Source organism: Bos mutus, chromosome 7 (genome assembly GCF_027580195.1).
Source record: "Bos mutus isolate GX-2022 chromosome 7, NWIPB_WYAK_1.1, whole genome shotgun sequence".
Taxonomy (NCBI): Eukaryota; Metazoa; Chordata; class Mammalia; order Artiodactyla; family Bovidae; genus Bos; species Bos mutus.
In genome coordinates this window covers 54,883,814-54,905,739 of record NC_091623.1, presented here as the reverse complement: position 1 = coordinate 54,905,739, position 21,926 = coordinate 54,883,814, and the positions used below count along the sequence as shown (strand labels likewise).

General features: G+C 47.4%; 1 protein-coding gene across 3 annotated transcripts in view; it reads left to right on the top strand.

Moving 5' to 3' along the window:
• The first annotated feature begins 9,920 nt into the window (after positions 1-9,920).
• Positions 9,921-21,926, top strand: part of TYK2 (tyrosine kinase 2) — a 30,780-nt gene continuing 18,774 nt past the window's right edge. Inside the window, exons 1-8 of one of the 3 annotated variants that reach the window (XM_070373649.1) lie at positions 9,921-10,107; positions 11,105-11,215; positions 11,356-11,422; positions 11,733-11,948; positions 15,725-15,848; positions 15,967-16,114; positions 16,436-16,599; positions 21,059-21,425. In XM_070373649.1, the coding sequence (XP_070229750.1) occupies positions 11,753-11,948; positions 15,725-15,848; positions 15,967-16,114; positions 16,436-16,599; positions 21,059-21,425 (999 nt within the window). In that variant the 5' untranslated portion in view covers positions 9,921-10,107; positions 11,105-11,215; positions 11,356-11,422; positions 11,733-11,752. Of the gene's footprint in view, positions 10,108-11,104; positions 11,216-11,355; positions 11,455-11,732; positions 11,949-15,619; positions 15,849-15,966; positions 16,115-16,435; positions 16,600-21,058; positions 21,426-21,926 lie in introns of those variants that run through there. The other 2 variants (XM_070373648.1, XM_070373650.1) reach the window with 2 other exon arrangements.

The following is a 21,926-nucleotide window of genomic DNA, read 5'->3' as shown; positions in this document are numbered from 1 at the left end:
CACTGTGGGGAACCACACAGACCCCACTCTTTTGTGGAGCTGACATTCTAGAATGGAAGTCAGGCCTGAAAAATCAGTGCTCAAAGAAAGTTCCAGTGAAGTAGACTATCATAAAGGCTGCTAAGCAAATGTAGCTGGTGAAGGAAACCAGAAAACAGACTTGTAGATTCAGAATGAGTAGCTTCTGGGAGCGTTGAGTGTTCTGGGCCTGGGTATTTGGTTTGTTTTATTGTTGTTCTCATTTAAACACTGGGCCTACAGCGTGTGTTAGTCACTCAGTCGTGTCTGACTCTTTGTGACCCCGTGGACTGTAGCCCCCAAGCTCCTCTGACCATGGCATTTCCCAGGCAAGAATACTGGAGTGGGTTGCCATTTCCTTCTCCAGGGCCTATAGTGAAGCTCATGAAAATTTTCTTTCTTCTTCTTCTTTTGTAAAATATTTATTTTCTTGGCTGTGCCAGGTCTTAGTTGCCACATGCAGGATCTTTGTCACAGAATGTGAAATCTTTAATTGTGGCCTGTGCATTTGGGAGCGTAGAGTCTTAACCACTGGACCACCATGGAGGTCCCAAAGTTTTCTTTAAAAAAATTTTTTTTTATTTTATTTTAGGATTTCCCTGGTGGTCAGGGGTTAAGAACCCACCTGCCAATGCAGGGGACAAAGCGTTCAATCTCTGGCGGGGAAGATTCCATGTGCTGCAGAGCAACTAAGTCCCTGAGCCACAACTACTGAGCCTGTGCTGTTTTCAATATAGCAGTGTGTACACATCATTTCCAAACACCCAGTCTATCCCTCTCCTCAACACTTCCCCTTAGAACCATAAATTCTTTCTTTTAAGTCAGTGAGTCTGTTTCTGTTTTGTAAATATGTTCGTTTGTATCTTTTTTTTTAAGATTCCAACTATATTCCACGTATTTTCCAAGGGATATAAGGGCTTCCCTGTGGCTCAGATGGTAAAGAATATGCTTGCAATGAGGGAGACCTAGGTTCAGTCCCTGGGTTGAGAAGATCCCCTGGAGGAGAGCATGGCAACCTACTCCAGTATTCTTGCCTGGAGAATCCCCATGGGCAGAGGAACCTGGCGGGTTACAGCCCATGCGGGTCACAAAGAATTGGACACGACTGAGCGACTAAGCACAACACACATATAAGGGATATCATATATCTGACTTACTTCACTGAGTATGATGATCTCCAGATTTAGCTATGTCACCTCATTAGCATAAACTCAGGTATGGTTGCACAGGTTTATTATAAAACACAAAAGATGTTCTTTTCACCTCTATCAGTCAAGATATTGAAAAGGTTTTAGGAGCTCTGAGCCAGGGACTAAAGCCAAATGCTACAAAGAAACACGATGCTATCACCTCTTTCGCTCAGGAAGTGTCAAGAGTTGTCGAAGTTCTGTGCCAGGAATTAGGGATGAAAATCAATATATATTTCTTCTTATCTCACCGTATCACACATGGAAGGGCCAACTCCCTCAGACAAGGGTATTGATGGGTCAAAGTTCTCAGGCTCATCTTTTATTTTTTATTTTAATTTTTTTGGCTGCCTGTGCAGCATGCAGGATCTCAGTTCCCCAACCAGATTGAACCTTTGCCATCTGCACTGGAAGTTTGAAGTTTTAACCACTAGACCGCCAGGGAAGTTCCCTTCTCAGGCCCATCTGTGTCTGCCCAATATTCTCATTCCAAACCTCTGGGACCCCCTCCTCCCCAGTCAGTGCTCTCACCTTTGCATAAGAGATCCTTAGCATTTAAAGTGAAAATGTTAGTCACGTCCGACTCTTTTCGACCCCATGAACTGTAGCCCGCCAGGCTCCTCTGTCCACGGGATTTTCCAGGCCAGAATACTGGAGTGGGTAGCCATCCCCTTCTCCAGGGGATCTTCCCAACTCAGGGATCAAACCCGAGTTTCCTTCATGAGAGGCAGATTATTTACCATCTGAGCTGCCAGGTTAGCATTTAAATAGTGTTACAATGCTGTAACCCATACAATCAGACTCTGAGCCTGATCACTCACATCTGTAAAGGATAAGGGATTGTGCTCAGATGCTCACAAATGCTGTGAGCCATGCAGGGAGGCCAGACAGAGGTGGGGGTGGGCGGGGCAAGGGGAGGAGCCTCAGACCAGGAGAGAAGCGACGTCATTGGTCCGGGAGAGTGGTGGTGGGACTGGACCAAGCGGGGTGAGATTTTGCTGATGACCAAAGATGGGTGTGAGAGAAGTGTGAGATTTCTTTTCTGCATTTTGTTTTTTGTTGTTGGTTTTTGGTTTTGTTTTAGCTGCACCACGGGTCATGTAGGATCCTAGTTCTCCACAGGGATTGATCCGCACCCCCAGCGATGGAAGCACAGAGTCCTAATCACTGGACCCCCAGGGAAGTCCTTCCTGAGATTTTCTGAAAATTTTTTCCTTGAACTAACCAATATTTCTATATTTCTTTTGAGTTCTTCCATAGGCGGGCTGAGCAAACACAAGAAAATATAATACATTCTTTTTATTCTCTATATTCTTTTTGTCAGGCGAGCGTATGCTCCTCGGTTTTGTCTCGTCACAACAAAGATTTGGAGTGATGGACATTAAAACCCTCGGCGTGTCACAGCTCTCAAGTCTTGGACAGACCGTGTTATAGCTCTTAGACAAATCAGTGTTACAGCTCCGTGTTACAACTCTATTTTATTTAGATAATAACAGGAAAATCCATCCTCCAGGCGTGAAGGCACGTCGACCAAAAGTCGCGAAGAGAAGAGCGCCAGAGCGCCTGCGCGGGGGTGGGGGTGGGGGAGCCCCAGCACTTTGGCTCCTCTTTTTATTCCGCCCCACCCCCCACCCCCCGGGTCTGCCGTAGGTAAATTGGACCAGCCAGGAGTGCTGTTTGTTTTACCTGAAGTCCTCACTCCGGTCCTCAGACCTTCCTTTGTTCTGTTTTCGAGGACTTTTCCTTATCTTTTAGCCACCGCCATTCTGGGACTCCTTTTCCCTATTCTAACTACCTAACTACGCCAGGGAGGCCTGGCGTGCTGCGATTCATGGGGCCGCAAAGAGTTGGACACGACTGAGCGACTGAATTGAACTGAACTGAACACTTACTTTCCGGCCATGTCACTCAGCATGTGGGATCTTAGTTCCCTGACTAGTGAGTGATCAAACCAGGACCCGTGGAGGCAGGGAGCCTTAACCACTGGATCACCAGGAAAGTCCTATTCTATATGTTTTATACATTTCATTCTCTGTTATGAAATATACAGACACTCTGGAGATGTCACCATATCAGTACAGAATTCTGCTTTTTTTTTTCTCCCAGCTGCAAATGATTCTCGTCAGGGTGAATACTGTTAATTCCCCAGTCCCCAAGTTCCCAGCACTCACTATCCTCCAGGCTCTAGGCTAAGTTTCTGTTTACAACTTTACATTGAATCTCCATAGCTGCCCTGTGAAAAAGGGTCTGTTTTTCCCCCTGTTTTCTCAGACTAAGAAGAGTAGTCACGTGCTCTTGGCCACAGCTGTTATGGCTCCAACTTCAGAATTAAACCTGGCTCTGCCCTTTGTTGCTTTGGGACCTGAAAAAGTTCCTCAGTTCAGTTCAGTTCAGTGACTCAGTTGTGTCCGACTCTTTGCGACCCCATGAATGGCAGCATGCCAGGCCTCCCTGTCCATCACCAACTCCCGGAGTTCACTGAGACTCACATCCATCAAGTCAGTGATGCCATCCAGCCATCTCATCCTTTGTCGTCCCCTTCCCCTCCTGACGCCAATCCCTCCCAGCATCAGAGTCTTTTCCAATGAGTCAACTCTTCGCATGAGGTGGCCAAAGTACTGGAGTTTCAGCTTTAGCATCAGTCCTTCCAAAGAACTGGGTTCCAAAGAACCCAGGACTGATCTCCTTCAGAATGGACTGGTTGGATCTCCTTGCAGTCCAAGGGACTCTCAAGAGTCTTCTCCAACACCACAGTTCAAAAGTGTCAGTTCTTCAGTGCTCAGCTTTCCTCAGCCTCTGTTAAAGAAAAATTTATACCGACACTTGTTAAAAGTCGTTAACTAAACAAAACTTTTAGGTAGGCGTTTTTGGGGGTAGGGTTGGTTCTGAAGACCTCCAGTCCTCCTTTATGTCTTGGTGCAGAAAAGAATTCAGCAAGAGTCAGAGTGATGGATACCAAGTAATTTATTAGGATAGGATGCTTGTAAGGCTTACCAGTGGGCAGATGAGAGGGTGCCAAGCCCCTCAACTTAGTGGGCTACAGTTTTATAATCAAAGGAAAAGTGGGGAGAGGGGAAAGACTGCTTTCTTCCTCATTCTTTTTTAAAATCATATGTTTGTTATTATTATTTTTTAATTTATGTATTTAGTTGGCTGCACCTGGTCTTAGTTGCCACACACAGGCCCTTTTAGTTGCAGCACCCGGGATCTAGTTCCCCAACCAGGGATCGAACCTGGGCCCGATGCATTGGGAGTGCAGACTCTTACCCATTGGACCACCAGCAAAGTCCCACTTCCTCATTCTTGAGTAGGTGTTGTGCTTTGATCATCAGCTCCTCCTCCAGATTGGGTAGGGATGTTTTCTTGTCCCCCATGGTTGAGCTGAAAGTCATAACATAATGGAAAATTTATTTCAGGTTTCAGTACAATGAGGATATTTACTTTGAAATGTCACTTTCCCATAAATTATTGTTTTCATATGTGCAGAAAGCATGTCCTAGAACTTGCTGAGCTCCCTGGGAAGGATGTGGGTCTCATATTGCCCTCGTTTTGGAGCTTGCCTCATGTTTGTACTGCAAGCTTTGTTGTTAAGCAAGCCTGCTTGGTTTTGCGGTTAAGCAAACCTGTTTTCTTAAGTGACCATTAACTTACTGGGGTCTCCCATATTTTTTCTACTTACAATCCCCTAGTGGGATTAACTATTTAACCACCTACTTTGTCCCTTTACTCTGCCCTTATCATAAATGGTACAGATGAACTTATTTTCAAAGCAGAAATAGAAACCCAGATATAGAAAGTAAACTTATGGATACCAAAGGGGTAAAGGGGGTAGGATGAATTGGGAAACTGGGATTGGTTATTGCTAGATAATTAATAAGAACCTGCTGTAGAGCACAGACAACTCTACTCAATGCTCTGTGGTGACCTAAATGTGAAGGAAAGCTAAAAGAGAGGGAATATATGTATACGCATAACATTCACTTTGTTGTACAGCAGAAACTAACACAACACTGTCAAGCAACTCTACTCCAATTAAAAAAACACACAAACTGTCAACTGGGGGGAAAAAATCACAACCTAAAAGTTGAGAGTTATATTTTATTTGGCAGACAAAACTGAGGACTGAAGTCTGGGACACAGCATCTTAGATAACTCTGAGAGATTGCTCTGAAGAGGTGAGGGGGGAGCCAGGATATATTCAAGCTTTTACAACAAGGTTACTGTTAATTAAAGAAAATCCAATATCTCAAGTTAAAGAGTTTAGTGCTTTTCTATGTATGGGAAGATGCAAGAGTCTGGACTCACTGAAATCATTCCTTTGACAGGCACCTCAGCTGACCTGTGCTTTCTCATTCTGAGTCTCCTCATGGTGCATCTCTGCGAGGGTGGCTGCAGTGACTTCCTAGGTGGCGCTTGTGGAAAAGAACCCACCTGCCTGTGCAGGATTTGTAAGAGGTTCGGCTTTGATTCCTGGGTCAGGAAGATCCCCTGGAGGAGGGCATGGTAACCCACTCCAGTATTCTTTCCTGGGGAAACCCACAGACAGACAGTCTTTAGGGTCGCAAAGAGTTGGACGTGATTGAAGTGACTTAGCATGCACCCACGGAGAAGGCGATGGCACCCCACTCCAGTACTTTTGCCTGGAAAATCCCGTGGATGGAGGAGCCTGGTGGGCTGCAGTCCATGGGGTCGCTAGAGTCGGACACAACTGAGCGACTTCACTTTCACTTTCATGAATTGGAGAAGGAAATGGCAACCTACTCCAGTGTTCTTGCCTGGAGAATCCCAGGGACGGGGGAGCCTCGTGGGCTGCCGTCTATGGGGTCACACAGAGTCGGACATGACTGAAGCAACTTAGCAGCAGCAGCATGCACCCATGCATTGCAGTGACTCATGAGTGGATGGTGGGCATCCTGTTTCTATCCTAAGTTCCCTCAGGGCTCACCATCTGTGCGGCTGTAACGCTGATCTCTGGTAGCCTCCACCTGCAGCGGTTTGAAGCAGGGTTTCGGTTCCCCAGCCAGAGATTGAAGTCAGCCTGAGGCAGTGAGAACGCTGAATTCTCACCACTGAAACTATCAGGCCCTGGCCTGTCAGGTGTGTAGAAATTAATTTCCACAGAGACAGGAAGTAGTGAAACAAGTAGTGATTATTAGGAAGGAAAAAGAGTATGTGTGGATAGACACATAGGCAGGCTCAGATTCAGAGTCACGCCCTTATGGTAGGTTGAATCACTTTTATGGTGCATGTCTTCCAGGTTTCCTTTGGCCAATCATCTTTCTTTGCCTGGTTCTGAGTACATATTTGGTTTATCTCAGTGTCCTCTCATGTGTGCATGCATCTCTTAGCCAAGATGGATTCCAGTGAAGAGGCTTATGGGTAGGCTGACATCACTTACTATGAGGTGACACCCCCTCCTTTTTCACCTCCAAGGAGCCTTTCTGTGCATGTATAGTTGGGGGTTCCTTGACTTGTTGTTCAGTCACCAGGTCGTGTCTGACCCTCTGTGACTCCATTAATTTCAGCATGCCAGGCTTCCCTGTCCTTCACTATCTCTAAGAGTTTGCTCAAATTCATGTCCATCAAGTCGGTGATGCCATCCAACCATTTCATCCTCTGTCACCCCCTCTCCTCTTGCCCTCAGTCTTTCCCAGCATGAAAGTCTTTTCCAATAAGTCTGCCTTCACTCTTTCCCAGCATGAGGGTCTTTTCCAATGAGTCGTCTCTTCACATCAGGTGGCCAAAGTATTGGAGCTTCAGCTTCAGCATCAGCTCTTCCAATGAATATTCAGGACTGATTTCCTTTAGGATTGACTGATTTGATCTCCTTGCTGTCCAAGGGACTCTCAAGAGTCTTCTCCAGCACCACAGTTCAAAAGCATGAGTTCTTCAGCACTCAGCCTTATTTATGGTCAAACTCTCACATCCATACCTGACTACTGGAAAAACCATAGCTTTGACTATAAGGGACTTTGTCTGCAAAGTGGTGTCTCTGATTTTTAATTCGCTCTCTAGGTTTGTCATAGCTTTTCTTCCAAGGAGTGTCTTTTAATTTCATGGCTGCAGTCACCATCCATGACTTGGAGAATGAGAAATATGTGGTCTCTATCTTTTACCTGGGCAAAGCTTAGCTCTTCTGTCTCCTGCTAATTTGGAGTATCTGTCCACAGGGGAGAAACCAGCCGTTTACCCTGAGGCCCGTCTAGCTCCTACTCAATGTGATGGCTGGATGACTGCAATATCCTTTGTTTACGGATACGGCAGGCAATATTTTTGACTTACAAAACAGTAAGGGAGACTATTTAGGATAACTGCAATGGAAGTTATCCTGGATAACTGCAGTTATGCAGGATAACTGCAATGGAAGGGGGACTGCAAAAGGGGAGAACATTGGGTTCAACTCTGAATGCAGCAAAGACATCTGGGGATTGCCAGGCAAAGAGCAGAATGAGGGTGTGACAGGGGGAGGGTGGGAGGGGAGCTCCCTGGTGGTCCAGTGGAATCCACCATGTAATGCAAGGGACACTGGTTCAATCCTCTGTCCAGGAAGATCCCAAATGGCGCAGAGCAACTAAGCCAGTGTGCCACAACTACTAAGTCAGTGCTTTACAGCCCAAGAGCCTAAACTACTGAAGCCCATGTGCTGCGACTACTGAAGTCCAATCACCTAGAGCCAGCGCTCCCCAATAAGAGAAGCCACCTCTGTGAGAAGCCCATGCACTGCAATGAGAGAAAGCCCGAGCAGCAAGGGCAACCCTTAGCTGATCCCCAAAATAAAATAAATAAATGAATAAATAAATCTTAAAAAAAAAGGATAGGGGGATTCTTGCTAAACTGACCTCACAGGATTCTTGCTAAAGAGAGGACGAATATTTATACATCAATGGTGGAAACTGAAAAACCTGATCAGATATTAGGGGTCGGGGGATGACTGTGCAGGACAAAGACAGGACTGGGGCCAAGGTTGAGGGGTAGTCAAGAAGAAGGCTCAGGGCTTCCCTGGTGGCTTAGGGGTAAAGAATCCACCTACCAATGCAGGAGATTAAGGTTTGATCCCTGGTCTGGGAAGATTCCACTTGTCACAGAGCAACCAAGCCCAAGCAGCACAACTATTGAGCCTGTGCTCTAGAGCCCGAGAACCACAAGTACTGAAGCCCAAGCAGTCTAGAGCCTGTGTTCCACAGCAAGAGAAGCCACAGCAATGAGAAGCCTGCACACCACAACTAAAGAGTAGCCCCTTCCCTCCCCAACTAGGGAAAAGCCCATGCAGCAACGAAGACTCAGGACAGCCAAAAATAAAAATAAATAAAATTATTTTTAAAAACAGAAGAAGGCTCAGAGGACTAAAGTTTGGGCAAGGAAAGAGTCTTTGTCACCTCTCTGTACCTCGGTTTCTTTCTCTGAGAAATGAGGATAAGAGATGCCAGAGGACTACTGCTAACATCAGATTGTTAGGGGAACCCACTGACTGAAACCTGCTGCCCTGGCCAGGCTTGATAGTAACTACTTGAGTAAGTTATCTTACAACAGGAGGAATGCAGAACTAACAAACTACTACCAACCAGAAAGAAATCAGGAAAGGTCAAAAGGAGAGAGAAAATGCCCATACATACTCCTACCACCTCCCAGAATCCTTGCTAGAATTCATCTAGGCTGATCCACGAATGCACCACCAGGAAGGACTCTGAGTCAGAATGATTGGCCAGAGACAACCCAGAGGAAACGAACCCCATCACCATAAAACCCGAGACTGAGAGCCATGCAGCACAGCAGTTCTCCTGGGTTCCCTTACCCCATCTCTTTTCCCCCGGGCACCCCTTTCCAATAATGTCTTTTGCTTTGTCAGTACATGTGTCTCCTTGGTAATTCATTTCCAAGAGTTAGACAAGAGCCCACTCTCAGGCCCTGGAAGGGGTCCCTCTTCCTGCAACAAAATGAAATAATGTGTATGAAACGCTGAGTGCACAGCCTTCTCTGTAAATATAAATAGCAGCGACTTGCTTTGCAGGGATCAGAACTTGGATCAGGTGGGACGCCTGAGCCGCTACCTTGAGCAACGAGGCCTCAGAGAATAGGATTTTGTTGTTTTTCAGTCACTCTTTGCTGCCCCATGAACTGAAGCACGCCAGGCTTCCCTGTCCTTAACTATCTCGCAGTGTTTGCTCAATCTCGTGTCTATTGAGTCAGGGATGCCATCCGACCATCTCATCCTGTCATCCCCTTCCCCTCTTGCCCTCAATCTTTCCCAGCGTCAGGGCTATGGGTGATCAGAAAAGGAATGTGAGCTGGTGGGCCCTGAATGCCTCCTCCAGAAGGCGGAGGTGGGGGTGGTTGGTGGTTGGTGGGGTGTCTCAACTGAGAAGCAGGGCTGGCCACGCAGACTGGGAGGAGAGGCAGGACGGAATGTAGGGCCACATGGCAGCGGGGTTGGAGGAATGAATGGCAGCCAGCTGCAACATTAATCGCCGAGATGACGATCTGGCCTCGCACCAGGGTAAGGTCTAGAAGCCTGACTTGCTTGGATCCACGCCTGCGTGGGTGATTAAAGTCGCAGCGCCGCAGAGAGTCCACCCTCTCCCGCCCAGGTTGGGCGAAACTTGAAGCCTGAACCAATAGGGGAGCCACCGTAGTAGTGAAGGGGCGGAGCAGGACAATGACCAATGAATGTGCCCGTTTCAGGCGACCAATGGGAGGTGCTGTTCCAGGGGCGATCAAGAGGCCGCTGCCCGGGGCGGTGGGGCGGGGTCCCGGGTTGTAGCAAGTTCCGGGGAAAGGGTGAGTCTGGAATGGGGCGCGAGGGAGCACGCCCGGGAGATCATCAGGAAGGATGCCGCTGGCGGAACTGCCCTTTGCAGGAGGTGGTTAGAAGCCCCCACACTGCCTTGTGACTGATCGATGCCGGGTGGGTACACAGCTCGGTTCCTGCCCCTGCCAGCAGGGTTTGGAGGTTTCTGGCGGGGAGGTGGGGGTGCTTAGGGGTTGGGGGCTGCGGACCTCGCTTAGACCTCATCTTCAAAGCTAGATCTGTGCTCAGAGGGGATGAGGAAGGAGGAGATGGTCACTACAAAAGCTCGATCCCTAGGGTCTTATCTCAAAGATAATCTCGTTTGTTGTTGTTCAGTAGGTCAGTCGTGTCTGACTTTGCGAACACTTACCGAGCGTTTGCCAGGCCCCTCGCGGAGCCTTTTCTCTGCTTCAAGCTCATTGAATCCTCCCAACAACCCTTTGAGAGAGAGACTGTTTTATGACTATCTTCCAAATGAGGAAACAGGCTCCGAGAGAAGTTGATTCCTGACAAATACGGGATTATGCAATTGCGATATTCTGTTTTTCCCTCATCACGTCTTAAATGAGTAACGTCGCTCTAATTGCTGACAGTCCTTCTCCGGAAATACATGGAGACCCCAGGAAGCCTGGACCCTGAATCTGTCTCTCAAAAAGTTCCAGATTGTTGGGAAAAGAGCTGAACAGAACCTCTCCGCCGCTTAGGGAGCCAGCAGGGACCGGGGTCACTAGTAGGGGTATATCGGCTGAAAGAGAGAAACGACTATGATTATTAAATTAATGATAATGACTTCATTCTTGAGTTTATCATATTTGTTATTTGGTCATGCCTGTATCAAGATTTTTAATGTGTAACATACAGAAGTGTGTTGAAACATCACAACCTAATTGATTTATAACTCTAGTTTTTAAAAAAAGTAGAAAAAAATAGCCATAACTACAATTTATAAAAAATGTGAAGTGTAACAGCAGTAATCAAAATGTGAGGTGGAGAATTAAAAATGTAAAGTTTACAAATTCTACTAAAGGGAAGCTCTTAGCTTAAAAGAGGGTATTGTCAGTGTGAGGTATGTTTTGTAAGTCTCATAACACATCTTAAACTTATTAAACTTAAGGTAACCACAAGGGAAAAATCCTGTAGTAATTTCATCCAAACACAGACAGCAGGATAAGAAACAAGGAAGAACCTGTCTACAAAACAACCAGAAAACAACGGAATGGCAATAGTAAGTCCTTACCTGCCCACAATATGTAACAGTAGTGCATAATTCCCTTATGACTCTAGTTTAAAGGTTTCTTTAAAAGGAATGTAGAAATGTCATAACTGTCTCTTCATGGCAACATTCTCAGCATGTCTGTTTTCCAGATGGGGAGACTGAGGCCCAAGATGACTAAGTGACTTGCACCTGAGTTGACACAGGATTCACCCCCAGGTCTGTCTGACCACCCAGGTTATTTTGGAAAGGTGGGTTCAGGGCAGACTTTTGTATTGGTGAATTTGTCCAGTAAAGGGGTTGGTGGTGGTGCTGTTCATGACTGATGTAGCATGGGGGGAGAGTGTCGCAAACCCAGCTCCATCAAACAGATGTGGAAACTGAGGCCCATGGAGGGGAATTGGGTGCCTAAGTTTGCACAGTGAGGGGTCCCAAATCTTTCCCTTCAGTCTGGAGGTGGGAAGGTTGAGGTACTAAAAGGGGCCTTCAAGGCTGAGGCCTGGGGGGTTGATAGGATGTTCCTTCACAGGCAGGCCAGCTGTCAAGAACATGCCTCTGTGCCAATGGAGGGCCACCACCAGGGGCAGGAAGCCCAGTGGGGACGGAGCTCAGCCCATGGCCACCAGAGAAGGCCTGAAAGTGCTTCTGCACTGGGCTGGCCCCAGTGGTGGGGAGCCCTGGGTCACCTTCACTGAGCCCACACTGACCGCGGAGGATGTCTGCATCCACGTCGCACACAAAGTCGGTGAGTCCTGCCATCGGCCCCACAGCGGGGCGGAGGTGTCAGCAGCCACTGGGCCCCGTTCACCCAGTTGTCTGCCCATTCATGCATCCCGCGTTGAGTGAGCACCTTCTGTGTGCCAGCCTCCAATTACTGCCTCTGTAATTTGCAATCAGTTTTGTAAAAAGCTGATATTCTAATGAAAGTGAAAGTGTTAGTTGCTCTGTTGTGTCCAACTCTTTGCAACCCCATGGACTGTAGCCTGCCGGGGTCCTCTGTCCATGGGATTTCCCAGACCAGAATACTTCAGTGGATTGCCATTCCCTTCTCCAGGGGATCATCCCAACCCAAGGATCAAAGCTAGGTCTCTTGCATTGCATCTGAATTCTTATAGGGCTCAGCAAGAAATGCAATAAATAAGGAAACTGAATAGGAGGCAAGCTGTGAGAGACGATGGTAAAAGATTTAACACTTGGGGACTTGCCTGGTGGTCCAAAGGTTAATACTCTGAACTTCCACTGTGGGGATGGGAGCCAGGGTTCAATCCCTGATTGGGAACTAAGATGCCATAAGCCGTATGGTGCAGCCAAAAAAAAAAAAAAGATTTAAAACTCGAGGAGATAAGGGAGCAAGCCACAGGGACATCTGGCAGTGAGAACAGCAAGTGCAAAGGCTCTGAGGTGGGAACTTACTGGTAACTGTGAGGCCAGTGTGGCTGTTGCCAAGTGAGTGAAGGGGAGACAGGGATAGGTGAGGGTGAACGGGTGATGGTGCCGGTTGTGCAGAGCCTTCTGGGCCTCAGGGAAGACTTCGAATTTTACTGCAAGTGAGGTGGGAGCTGTGGAGGACTGTGAGCAAAGGAGGAACATGGTTGGACTCAAGGGTCAAAGATGCTCTGGCTGTTGTGGCAGGAGCAAAGTATGGTGGGTGAGGTTAGGAGCAAGGAACTCCAGGAAGGGAGATGATGGGTGAGAGGTCAGCCAGAGTCAGGTCTTAAACCTTAAAGCTTAAGGGCCTTAAACCCCAGAGGGAGAGTCTAGAGTTTAGACTTCTTCCCAGGAGCAGTAGGGAAACATGGAATGGTCATGAGAGCTTGCAGTGGATGTGCTCAGAAGTCTAATGTCTTCTGCCAGAGGAGGAGAGGGTATCTTCAAGGGGACTTCACTTACCTACCCCTTCCTCCCGGACACCCTCTCAACCCCCCTGCCCCACAACTGAATGGGGGCTTTCTGGTAGATTTCTATAACACTTCGTATTTTTCCACTGAAGGCTGATTCTTTTTTAAAAAAATTTATTTATTTATTATTGACTGCATCAGGTTTTAGTTATGGCACTTGAGATCTTTAGTTGCGACACGTTCGATCCAGTTCTCTGACCAGGGATAGAACGTGGGCCCCCTGCGCTGGGAGCGCAGAGTCTTAGCCACTGGACCACCAGGGAAGTCTCTGACTGTGAACAAGTTAGACAGGTTTGCTAGACGTGTGAATCATGCCTGGTCAAGATCCCGAGAACCTGATCTGTTTGAGGAAGCAAAAGATCTTAAGAATAACTGGAATATCAGTTTCAAGAATTTAGAAGGGAAACTAGAAATTGAAAGCAGAGCATGACTATCTGGGTCCAGGTCATGGGTGTTCATTGCTGAGGGGGTTGAGCTTTCTTATGGGGCAAAGAGGGAGCCATGGAAGGTTTAAGCCAGAGAGTGAAATAGATTGGTTCTTTTTTTTCAAAGAATATCTTCCTCTAATATTTGTCTTTTGTTTTTATTTTAAATATTGATTTATTGGCTGCATCAGATCTTTGCTGCGGTGTAGGGACTTGTCACTTGTGGCTTATGGGCTTAGTTGCCCTATAGCATGTGGGACCATAGTTCCCAGACCAGAGATTGAACCTGCATCCCCTGCATTGGAAACGGATTCTTAAGCACTGGACCACCAGGGAAGGCCCACAGATTGGTTCTTTAGGAAGCTGTCTCACAGGGAGTTGTGCTCCTTCTTTGGGGTGCAGTACACTTGGATGTCACGATTTTTTTTTTTTTTTTTTTGGCCGTGCCATGTGGCTTGTGGGATCTTAGTTCCCCAACCAGGGGTTGAATCTGGGTCCTCAGCAGTGAAAGCACCAAGTCCTAACCATTGGACTTCTGGGGAATTCCTGGATGCAGTGATTTTTGTAGAGCAATTTGGCATCATATAACTTGAATACATTCCCTGAGGGCACACAGTTCCACTCCTAGATACGCAGTCTACAAACACTCAGCTCATGTATTCCAGGAGACACACGAGAATGTTCAGAGCAGCCTCATTTATTTTACTGAGAAATAAGAGGCCATCTCAAAGTCTGTGTAGAGGAGACTGCACAAATCAGTTGCATGTGGTTGAACACTGAAATACTATGCAGCCAGGAAAAAGATATTCAACCAAAGTTACATGTATCATGTGTGAAGCTTAAAAGCTATCATAGCCTGAAAAAACAAATTGCTGAAGGACACCTATGATATAATACCACATTCAAGTTTATAGCATTTAAAACTAGGTCACAGAAAATATGAAAATGATAAACTCTAGTTCAGGAGTATGGTTACCTATTTGCAATAGGGGAGAGGAGGTGGATGTAGTTGGGGGTTTCAGTCGGACTTGCCAAGTTTTATTTCTTTAGTGGCTGGTACTTGGGTGATTATAAATTATTCCAAAAGAACTATTTTAGATACTTTAGATATTTAGATAGATATTTTAGTTTTTAAGTGATATATGTATAAAAAAAGATGCTTGGGTGGCCGGTGTGGGGAATGACAATAAATCTGGAGGCTGAGCTGGGACTGGGTTTTGTATTTGAAGGAAGTGGGTGGATCCTAGAGAGAATGAAGGGTGCAGAAAGAACAGGACTTGTGACCAATCTGAGGGGGTGGGATGAGTTAAGGACAAAGATGAAATCCTGGCTTAGAGAACCATGCTGAGAGGGGGCAAATTTGGGGACCTCAGATGATATCTGTTTGGAACAAAGCACATCTCAGGGGGTCAGAGATATCTACAGGGTGACAGCCAAGGGTAGTTGGGTATTTCTCTGGGGCTGGAGTTCAGAGAGAGACAGGCAAAGTGCCAGCAGTCTGAAGAGCTGTGCTAGTCTATGCCAGGTTTGCTGTGGTAACAAGCAGCATCCCCCAAATTCTCCTGGGTTAAGACAATGAAAATTTACTGTAAGTCTCATAGTGAAAGTGTTAGTTGCTTAAACATGTCTGACTCTTTGCGACCCCATGGACTGTATAGTCCACCAGGGCCCTCTGCCCATGGAATTCTCCAGGCAAGAGAACTGGAGTGGGTAGCCATTCCCTTCTCCAGGGTATCTTCCCGAGCCAGGGATCGAACCTGGGTTTTCTGCGTTGCAGTCAGATTCTTTACCATCTGAGCCACCAGATGTAAGCATTTAATGCTGATGCCCTAGCATTTAATGCTGGTCAAATGGTTCCCCTCTATCTTGTAGTTTCACCACTAGGCATTAGGGGTCTCCAACATTCCCGGGGTAGGGAAGAGGACAGGAGAGTTTATTTCTAGACCTGGAAAATGTATATTCCTTCTGCCCGCATCCCATTGGCCAAAAAAACTGTTCAATGCCCTCATCCTAGCTGCAAGGGAGACTGGGACATGTAGTTTTTCTGTGTGGCCACAGTATGGTCTACATATTGCATTGTCTTCTTTTGGCAGGGGAGGAGGCCAGGGAGAGGTTGTGAAGGGAGACAGCAGGTCTGGGAGTCGACGAGGCTAATGGGAGCAGACATCAACTTCCTGACTCATTTCTCCCCTGTGCAGGCATCACTCCACCCTGCTTCAATCTTTTTGCCCTCTTCGATGCCCAGGCCCAGGTCTGGCTGCCTCCAAATCACATTCTGGATACCTCCAGGGACTCCAGCCTGACGCTGTACTTCCGCATGAGGTGGGCAAAGTCCCCTTAGAAGGCTTTTGTCCCCTCCCCTCCCTCTCTTGTCCCCACCTGCCAAGACTTGGCCTGAGTCCATGCTAAACCTCGACTGCACCCCCCTCCTTTCCTGCAGGTTTTATTTCCGAAACTGGCATGGCACGAATCCTCAGGAGCCAGCTGTGTACCGCTGCGGGCCCCCAGGGGCCGAGACTTCCTCAGAACAGGCAGAGCAGGGGGTGCAACTCCTGGACCCTGCCTCCTTTGAGTACCTCTTTGAGCAGGTGTGAGCAGGGCTGGGAAGGCGTGACTATTTGTGAGGGACCTTGGGCAATTGAGGAGCCCCCACTTCCCTCCCAATTTGCTATAAGCAGTGGGTTTCAGTCATGCCATCTGGGATCCTTCGGCTGCCTGAACAAAAGGGTTTTGGACTCTTAGGGTTGCAGGGGTAAGAGTACTGTGGTTGATTAGTGATGTCTGTCACAGGCATAGGATTGGGCAGACGAGGCATACATATGGGGTCCCCCCGCTTCCTGAAAGTAACCGGAAGCTGGGGAGTGAACAGGTTCTCACACCTCCCTTTCTGCCTGATTCCCCATCCCCAGGGCAAGCATGAATTTGTAAATGACGTGGCATCACTATGGGAGCTATCCAGCGAGGAGGAGATCCACCACTTTCAGAATGAGAGCCTGGGCATGGCCCTTTTGCACCTCTGCCACCTCGCTCTCCGCAATGGTGTCCCCCTTGAAAAGGTGGCCAAGAAGACCAGGTATCTGGGAATGGGGCGGGGACATTGCACAGGTGGGTGGACATGCCCGGGTGTCTGAAGGCCAGGGTAGACCTTGCATAGTGCCATGCCTTCATTCATTCAACAAACATTTATTGAACACCTACTGTGTGCTGGTACTAGTTTTGGGTGTTGGACACACAACAGTAAACCAGGCAGACGAAATCTGTGGCTTCTTAGAGCTCACTTAAAAAAATTGTGTATTTATTTTGGCTGTGCTCGGTCTTAGTTGCAGCATGCAGGATCTTTAGTTGTGGCGTGCAAACTCTTAGTTGTGACACATGGGATCTAGTTCCCTGACCAGGGATCGAGCCCAGGGCCCCCTGCATTGCAAACACAGAGTCTTAGCCACTAGACCACCAGGGAAGTCCCTGGAGCTCATATTTGATGGAGAAGACAGGCAATAAATGAAATACAAAAGTAAAATGTATAGTGTTTTTGATGGTGACGAATGCAATGGGGAAAAATTAAACTGGAAAAGAGGAAGGGGGTATCAGAGAATGAGGGGTGTACAGTTTAAAACTGGGTCATCAGTTTCTCACTGAAAAGGTGACATTCACTTTCAGAGATTTGAAGGAAGTAAAGGAGGGAGCCAGGTGGGTATTTGTGAGAAGAGAATTTTCCAGAGGTATCAGCCGGTACAAAAGCCCTGAGCTTGGGCTGTGCCTGATGTGTTGGAGGAAGTATGGCTGGAGTAGAGTGAGCTTGCATGACTCGCTAGAATTCAAGGGAAGGGATAAGGCAGAAGTCTGGGGAGTTACTCATCTCCACTGAGGTGAGGACTGGAGCAATCAGGGCACACTGCCTGGAGGAGGCAACCCTGCAGTTTTTTGTTTTTCTTTTTTTGGCTGTGCTATGTAGCTTGTGGGATCTTAGTTCCCCCATCAAGGTTTGAAACCAAGGCTACAGCTATGAAAGCACCAAATCCTAACCACTGAAAACAGCCAGGGAATGTCCCAGGACCTGCATTTAAAGAAAACAAAAATTATTTATTTTATTTTTGGCTGCATCGAGTCTTAGTTGAGGTATATGGAATCTTTGTGATCTCTCTAGTTGCAGCGTGTGGGCTAAGTTGCCTCAAGTCATATGGGGTCTTAGTTCCCCGACCAAGGATCGAGCCTGCGTCCCCTGCATTGAAAGGCATGTTCTTGATGACTAGACCACCAGGGAAGTCCTAGGACCTGCAATTCTTTTTGAAATTATTTATTTATTTATTTTTGGTTACGCTGGGTCTTTGTTGCTGCGTAGGCTTTTCTCTAGTTGTGGCGAGCAGAGGCTACTCTCTACTGCAGTGCACAGACTTCTCATTGGAGTGATTTGTTGCCCAGCACGGGCTCTAGAGCACAGGCTCAACAGTTGTGGCATATGGGCTTAGTTGCTCTGCAGCATATGGAATCGTCCCAGATCAGGGATTGAACCCCTGTCCCCTGCGTTGACACGTGGATTCTTTACCTCTGAACCACCAGGGAAATCCTAGGACTGCAATTCCTTTTTTTTTTAAATTTATTTATTTTTAATTGGAGGATAATCACTTCATGGGAATTAGATGGGGAAACAGTGGAAACAGTGTCAGACTTTATTTTTGGGGGCTCCAAAATCACTGCAGATGGTGACTGCAGCCATAAAATTAAAAGACGCTTACTCCTTGGAAGAAAAGTTATGACCAACCTAGATAGCATATTCAAAAGCAGAGACATTACTTTGCCAGCAAAGGTCCGTCTAGTCAAGACTATGGTTTTTCCAGTGGTCATGTATGGATGTGAGAGCTGGACTGTGAAGAAAGCTGAGCACCAAGAATTGATGCTTTTGAACTGTGGTGTTGGAGAAGACTCTTGAGAGTCCCTTGGACTGTAAGGAGATCCAACCAGTCCATCCTAAAGGAGATCAGTCCTGGGTGTTCACTGGAAAGACTGATGCTGAGGCTGAAACTCCAGTGCTTTGGCCACCTCATGCGAAGAGTTGACTCATTGGAAAGACCCTGATGCTGGGAGGGATTGGGGGCAGGAGGAGAAGGGGACAACAGAGGATGAGATGGCTGGATGGCATCACTGACTCGATGGACATGAGTTTGGGTAAACTCTGGGAGTTGGTGATGGACAGGGAGGCCTGGCGTGCTGTGATCCATGGGGTCGCAAAGAGTCGGACATGACTGAGTGACTGAACTGAAGTGAATTGCTTTACAATGGTCTACAGATCAGCCATAGGTATATACCCGTGTCTCTGCAATTCTTTTTTTTTTTTTTTTCTGCAATTCTTAAAGCACATATTTTTCAATCCCTGTCATGTTATCACTCTGGAGGACCAGGGCTGTGACCATGAAGCCAGGATGCTGGGGAGCACAGAGGAAGCACCCTATCCAGCCTGGCGATCAGATGATGCTCCTGGGGTGACATTTCTGCTAAGACCTGAAGGTTGAGTTGGCTTTATCCAGACGTGGACTGCTTTGGCAAAGCATTGGAGGCAGAGGGAACAGCATATATAGAGGCCCAGAGGCAGCAGGCGGCAAAGGCCTGTTTCCAGGGCAATTGAACTTAGAATGCAATTGCCCAAGTGCTGGAGTCAGCCAGGCACTAATCGGGGGTCTTTTTCCCTCCAGGTCTTTAGGGAGCCCTGGAAAGCTTGGGAATAGGGGCAAAAGACAGCTAGAACCTTGAGCTTTAGGATCTCTCTATTCAAGGGATGGAAAAAATGGCTTGGGACATGGAAGATAAGGCTTGTGTGTGTGTGTGTTTAATTGCTCAGTCATGTCCAACTCTTTGCGAGTTCATGGACTATAGTCCCCCAGGCTCTTCTGCCCATGGGATTTCCTAGGCAACAATACTGGAGTGGGTTGCCATTCCCTTCTCCAGGGGACTTTTCCTAACCCAGGGATTGAATTCGCGTCTCCTGCATTGGCAGGGGGATTCTTTACCACACTGAGCCACTGGGGAAACCCAGGATGGGGTGTAGAAACCTGTAATCTGAATGGGCTATGCTGGGGACTTTGCTGGTCTAGGAATCCACCTGCCAATGCAGGGGACCTGGGTTTGATCTCTGGTTCGGGAAGATCCCACGTGCCATCCCTGTGCCAGAACTACTGAGCCTTCTCTCTAGAGCCTGTATTCCCCCAGCACAACCAAAAAATAAAAAAATACATACATATATAATAAAATAAATGGGCTCTGCTGGTGGGCAGTGCAGGCAGGAGAAGAGGTGAAGAGTATGGCTTTGTGAGGAGCAGAGGGGCTTCCCAGAGCTGTCCTTTTATTGATAATCATATTACTGGTCAAAACAATAGTGATTTCTCTAGTAATAACAACAGCCAACACTCACATAGTCTTTATTTTGTGCCAATCAATAGTCCTAATTCTCTTGTCAGCCCTAGATGTGGGTACTGATTCCATTTTACAGATGAAAAGACGGAGCTCCTTAGAGCTTAAGTAATTCACCCAATATCTGGAATTTCAGCCACTCAGTCCCCTCCAGAGTCCTGGGCCCTGGCCCTGACACCATTTGGCCTTGCTATGCTTGTGCTTTATCACATTTTCTTTCCACTTTCATTACAGCCTGCCTGCTTTTTATTGTTTGTACTTTTATTCAATTTTAATATTTTTTTAGCTTTAATATTTTTGATTGAAGTACAGTTGATTTATAATGTGTTAATTTCTGCTGTACAGCAAAGTGATTCAGTTATATATGTATTTTAAGTATTCTTTTCAATTATAGCTTATCACAGAATATTGAATATGGTTCTCTGTGCAGTACAGTAGGATCTTGCTGTCTATCCATACTAAAGCTTGCATCTGCTAACCGCAGCCTCCCACTCTGTCCCTCCCCCAGCTCCCTCCCGCCGGCAACCACCAGCCTGCTCTCTATGTCCATAATTCTGCTTCTGTTTGGTAGAGACGTTCATTTGTGTCATATATATTTTTTAATTATTAATTTTTAAAATTTCTGGCTGCACTGTTTGCTTCACTGTGTTGTGCAGGCTTTTCTAGTTGTGGTACATAGTCTCTAGAATGCATGGGGCTCAGTATTTATGGCACACAAGCTTAGTTGTGGTATGTGGGATCTTAGTTCTCCAACCAGGGATCAAACTCAGGGCCCCTACGTTGGGAATACAGTCTTATCAACAGGACCAACAGGGAACTCCCTGTCGGGTTTAGAATCCACATATAAGTGATATCGTATGGTATTTGTCTTTCTCCTTCTGACTGACTTCACTCAGTATGACAATTTCTAGTTGCATCCATGTTGCTGCAGCTGACATGATTTTGTTATTTTTCACGGCTGCATAGTATTCCATTATATATGTATACCACATCTTTCTCTGGTCATCTGTCGATGGCATTTAGCTTGCCTGTTTTCTAGATGAGGCAGCTGAGGTTCAGAGAGGTTAAACCACTTCTCCGTCATGGCCCAGTCGGGGCCCCTGAACTGCCCCTCTTGGTCATCCGCACAGCTTCAAGGATTGCATCCCACGCTCCTTCCGGCGGCAGATGCGGCAGCACAACGCTCTGACACGGCTGCGCCAACGGAGCATCTTCCGCAAGTTCCTGCGGGCCTTCCAGCCGGGCTGCCTCTCCCAGCAGGTCGTCATGGTGAAGTACCTGGCCACGCTCGAGCGACTGGCACCCCGCTTTGGCACAGAGCGTGTGCCCGTGTGCCACCTGGAGCTGCTGTCCCAAGCCGATGGGGAGCCCTGCTACATCCGGGACGGTGGGCAGGCCCCTCCTGACCCCGGGTCTGAGTCTGCTGCCGGACCCCCCACCCACGAGGTGCTGGTGTCAGGCACGGAAGGCATCCGGTGGCGGCTGGTACCGGCGGAGGTGAGTGGGGTGCCTCTACCATCTAACAGTGGAGGGTGTGGGCTCCTGCTCAGCCTTGACTTTGGCCTTGGAAGGTGGCTATGGCAAAGGTGGTTTTCCCTACATGGCTCTGGGATATGTTTGTCTGTGAGTGGGGGTCTGTTTCTTGGATAGTGTCTTAAAGGCTCTAATAAGGCCTGCAATCAAGAATTAATTTCAGTCTTAATGTTCTGCCTAAGCATTTCCAATGCATGTTGGTTCCAGAACCCTTCCAATAACGCGACATTCTTCTAGTCTGCTGTGGAATTAAAAGTCTATGGCACATATTTGGTTACCTGATCAGCCTGGATAGGCTCTAGGCCAAGCCCATTTCCTTCAGCTTGGCCCTCAATGGAGGGACAGCAGCTGTCTCAACCCCATGGTGATGAATCCTCTGCCTTCTCCCCCTGGGGAGCTGATGGCTAGGGTCGCTGCTTCTGGAGAACACCTTTGACCTCTGGGGCCAAGAGGGCTAGGAGCCCC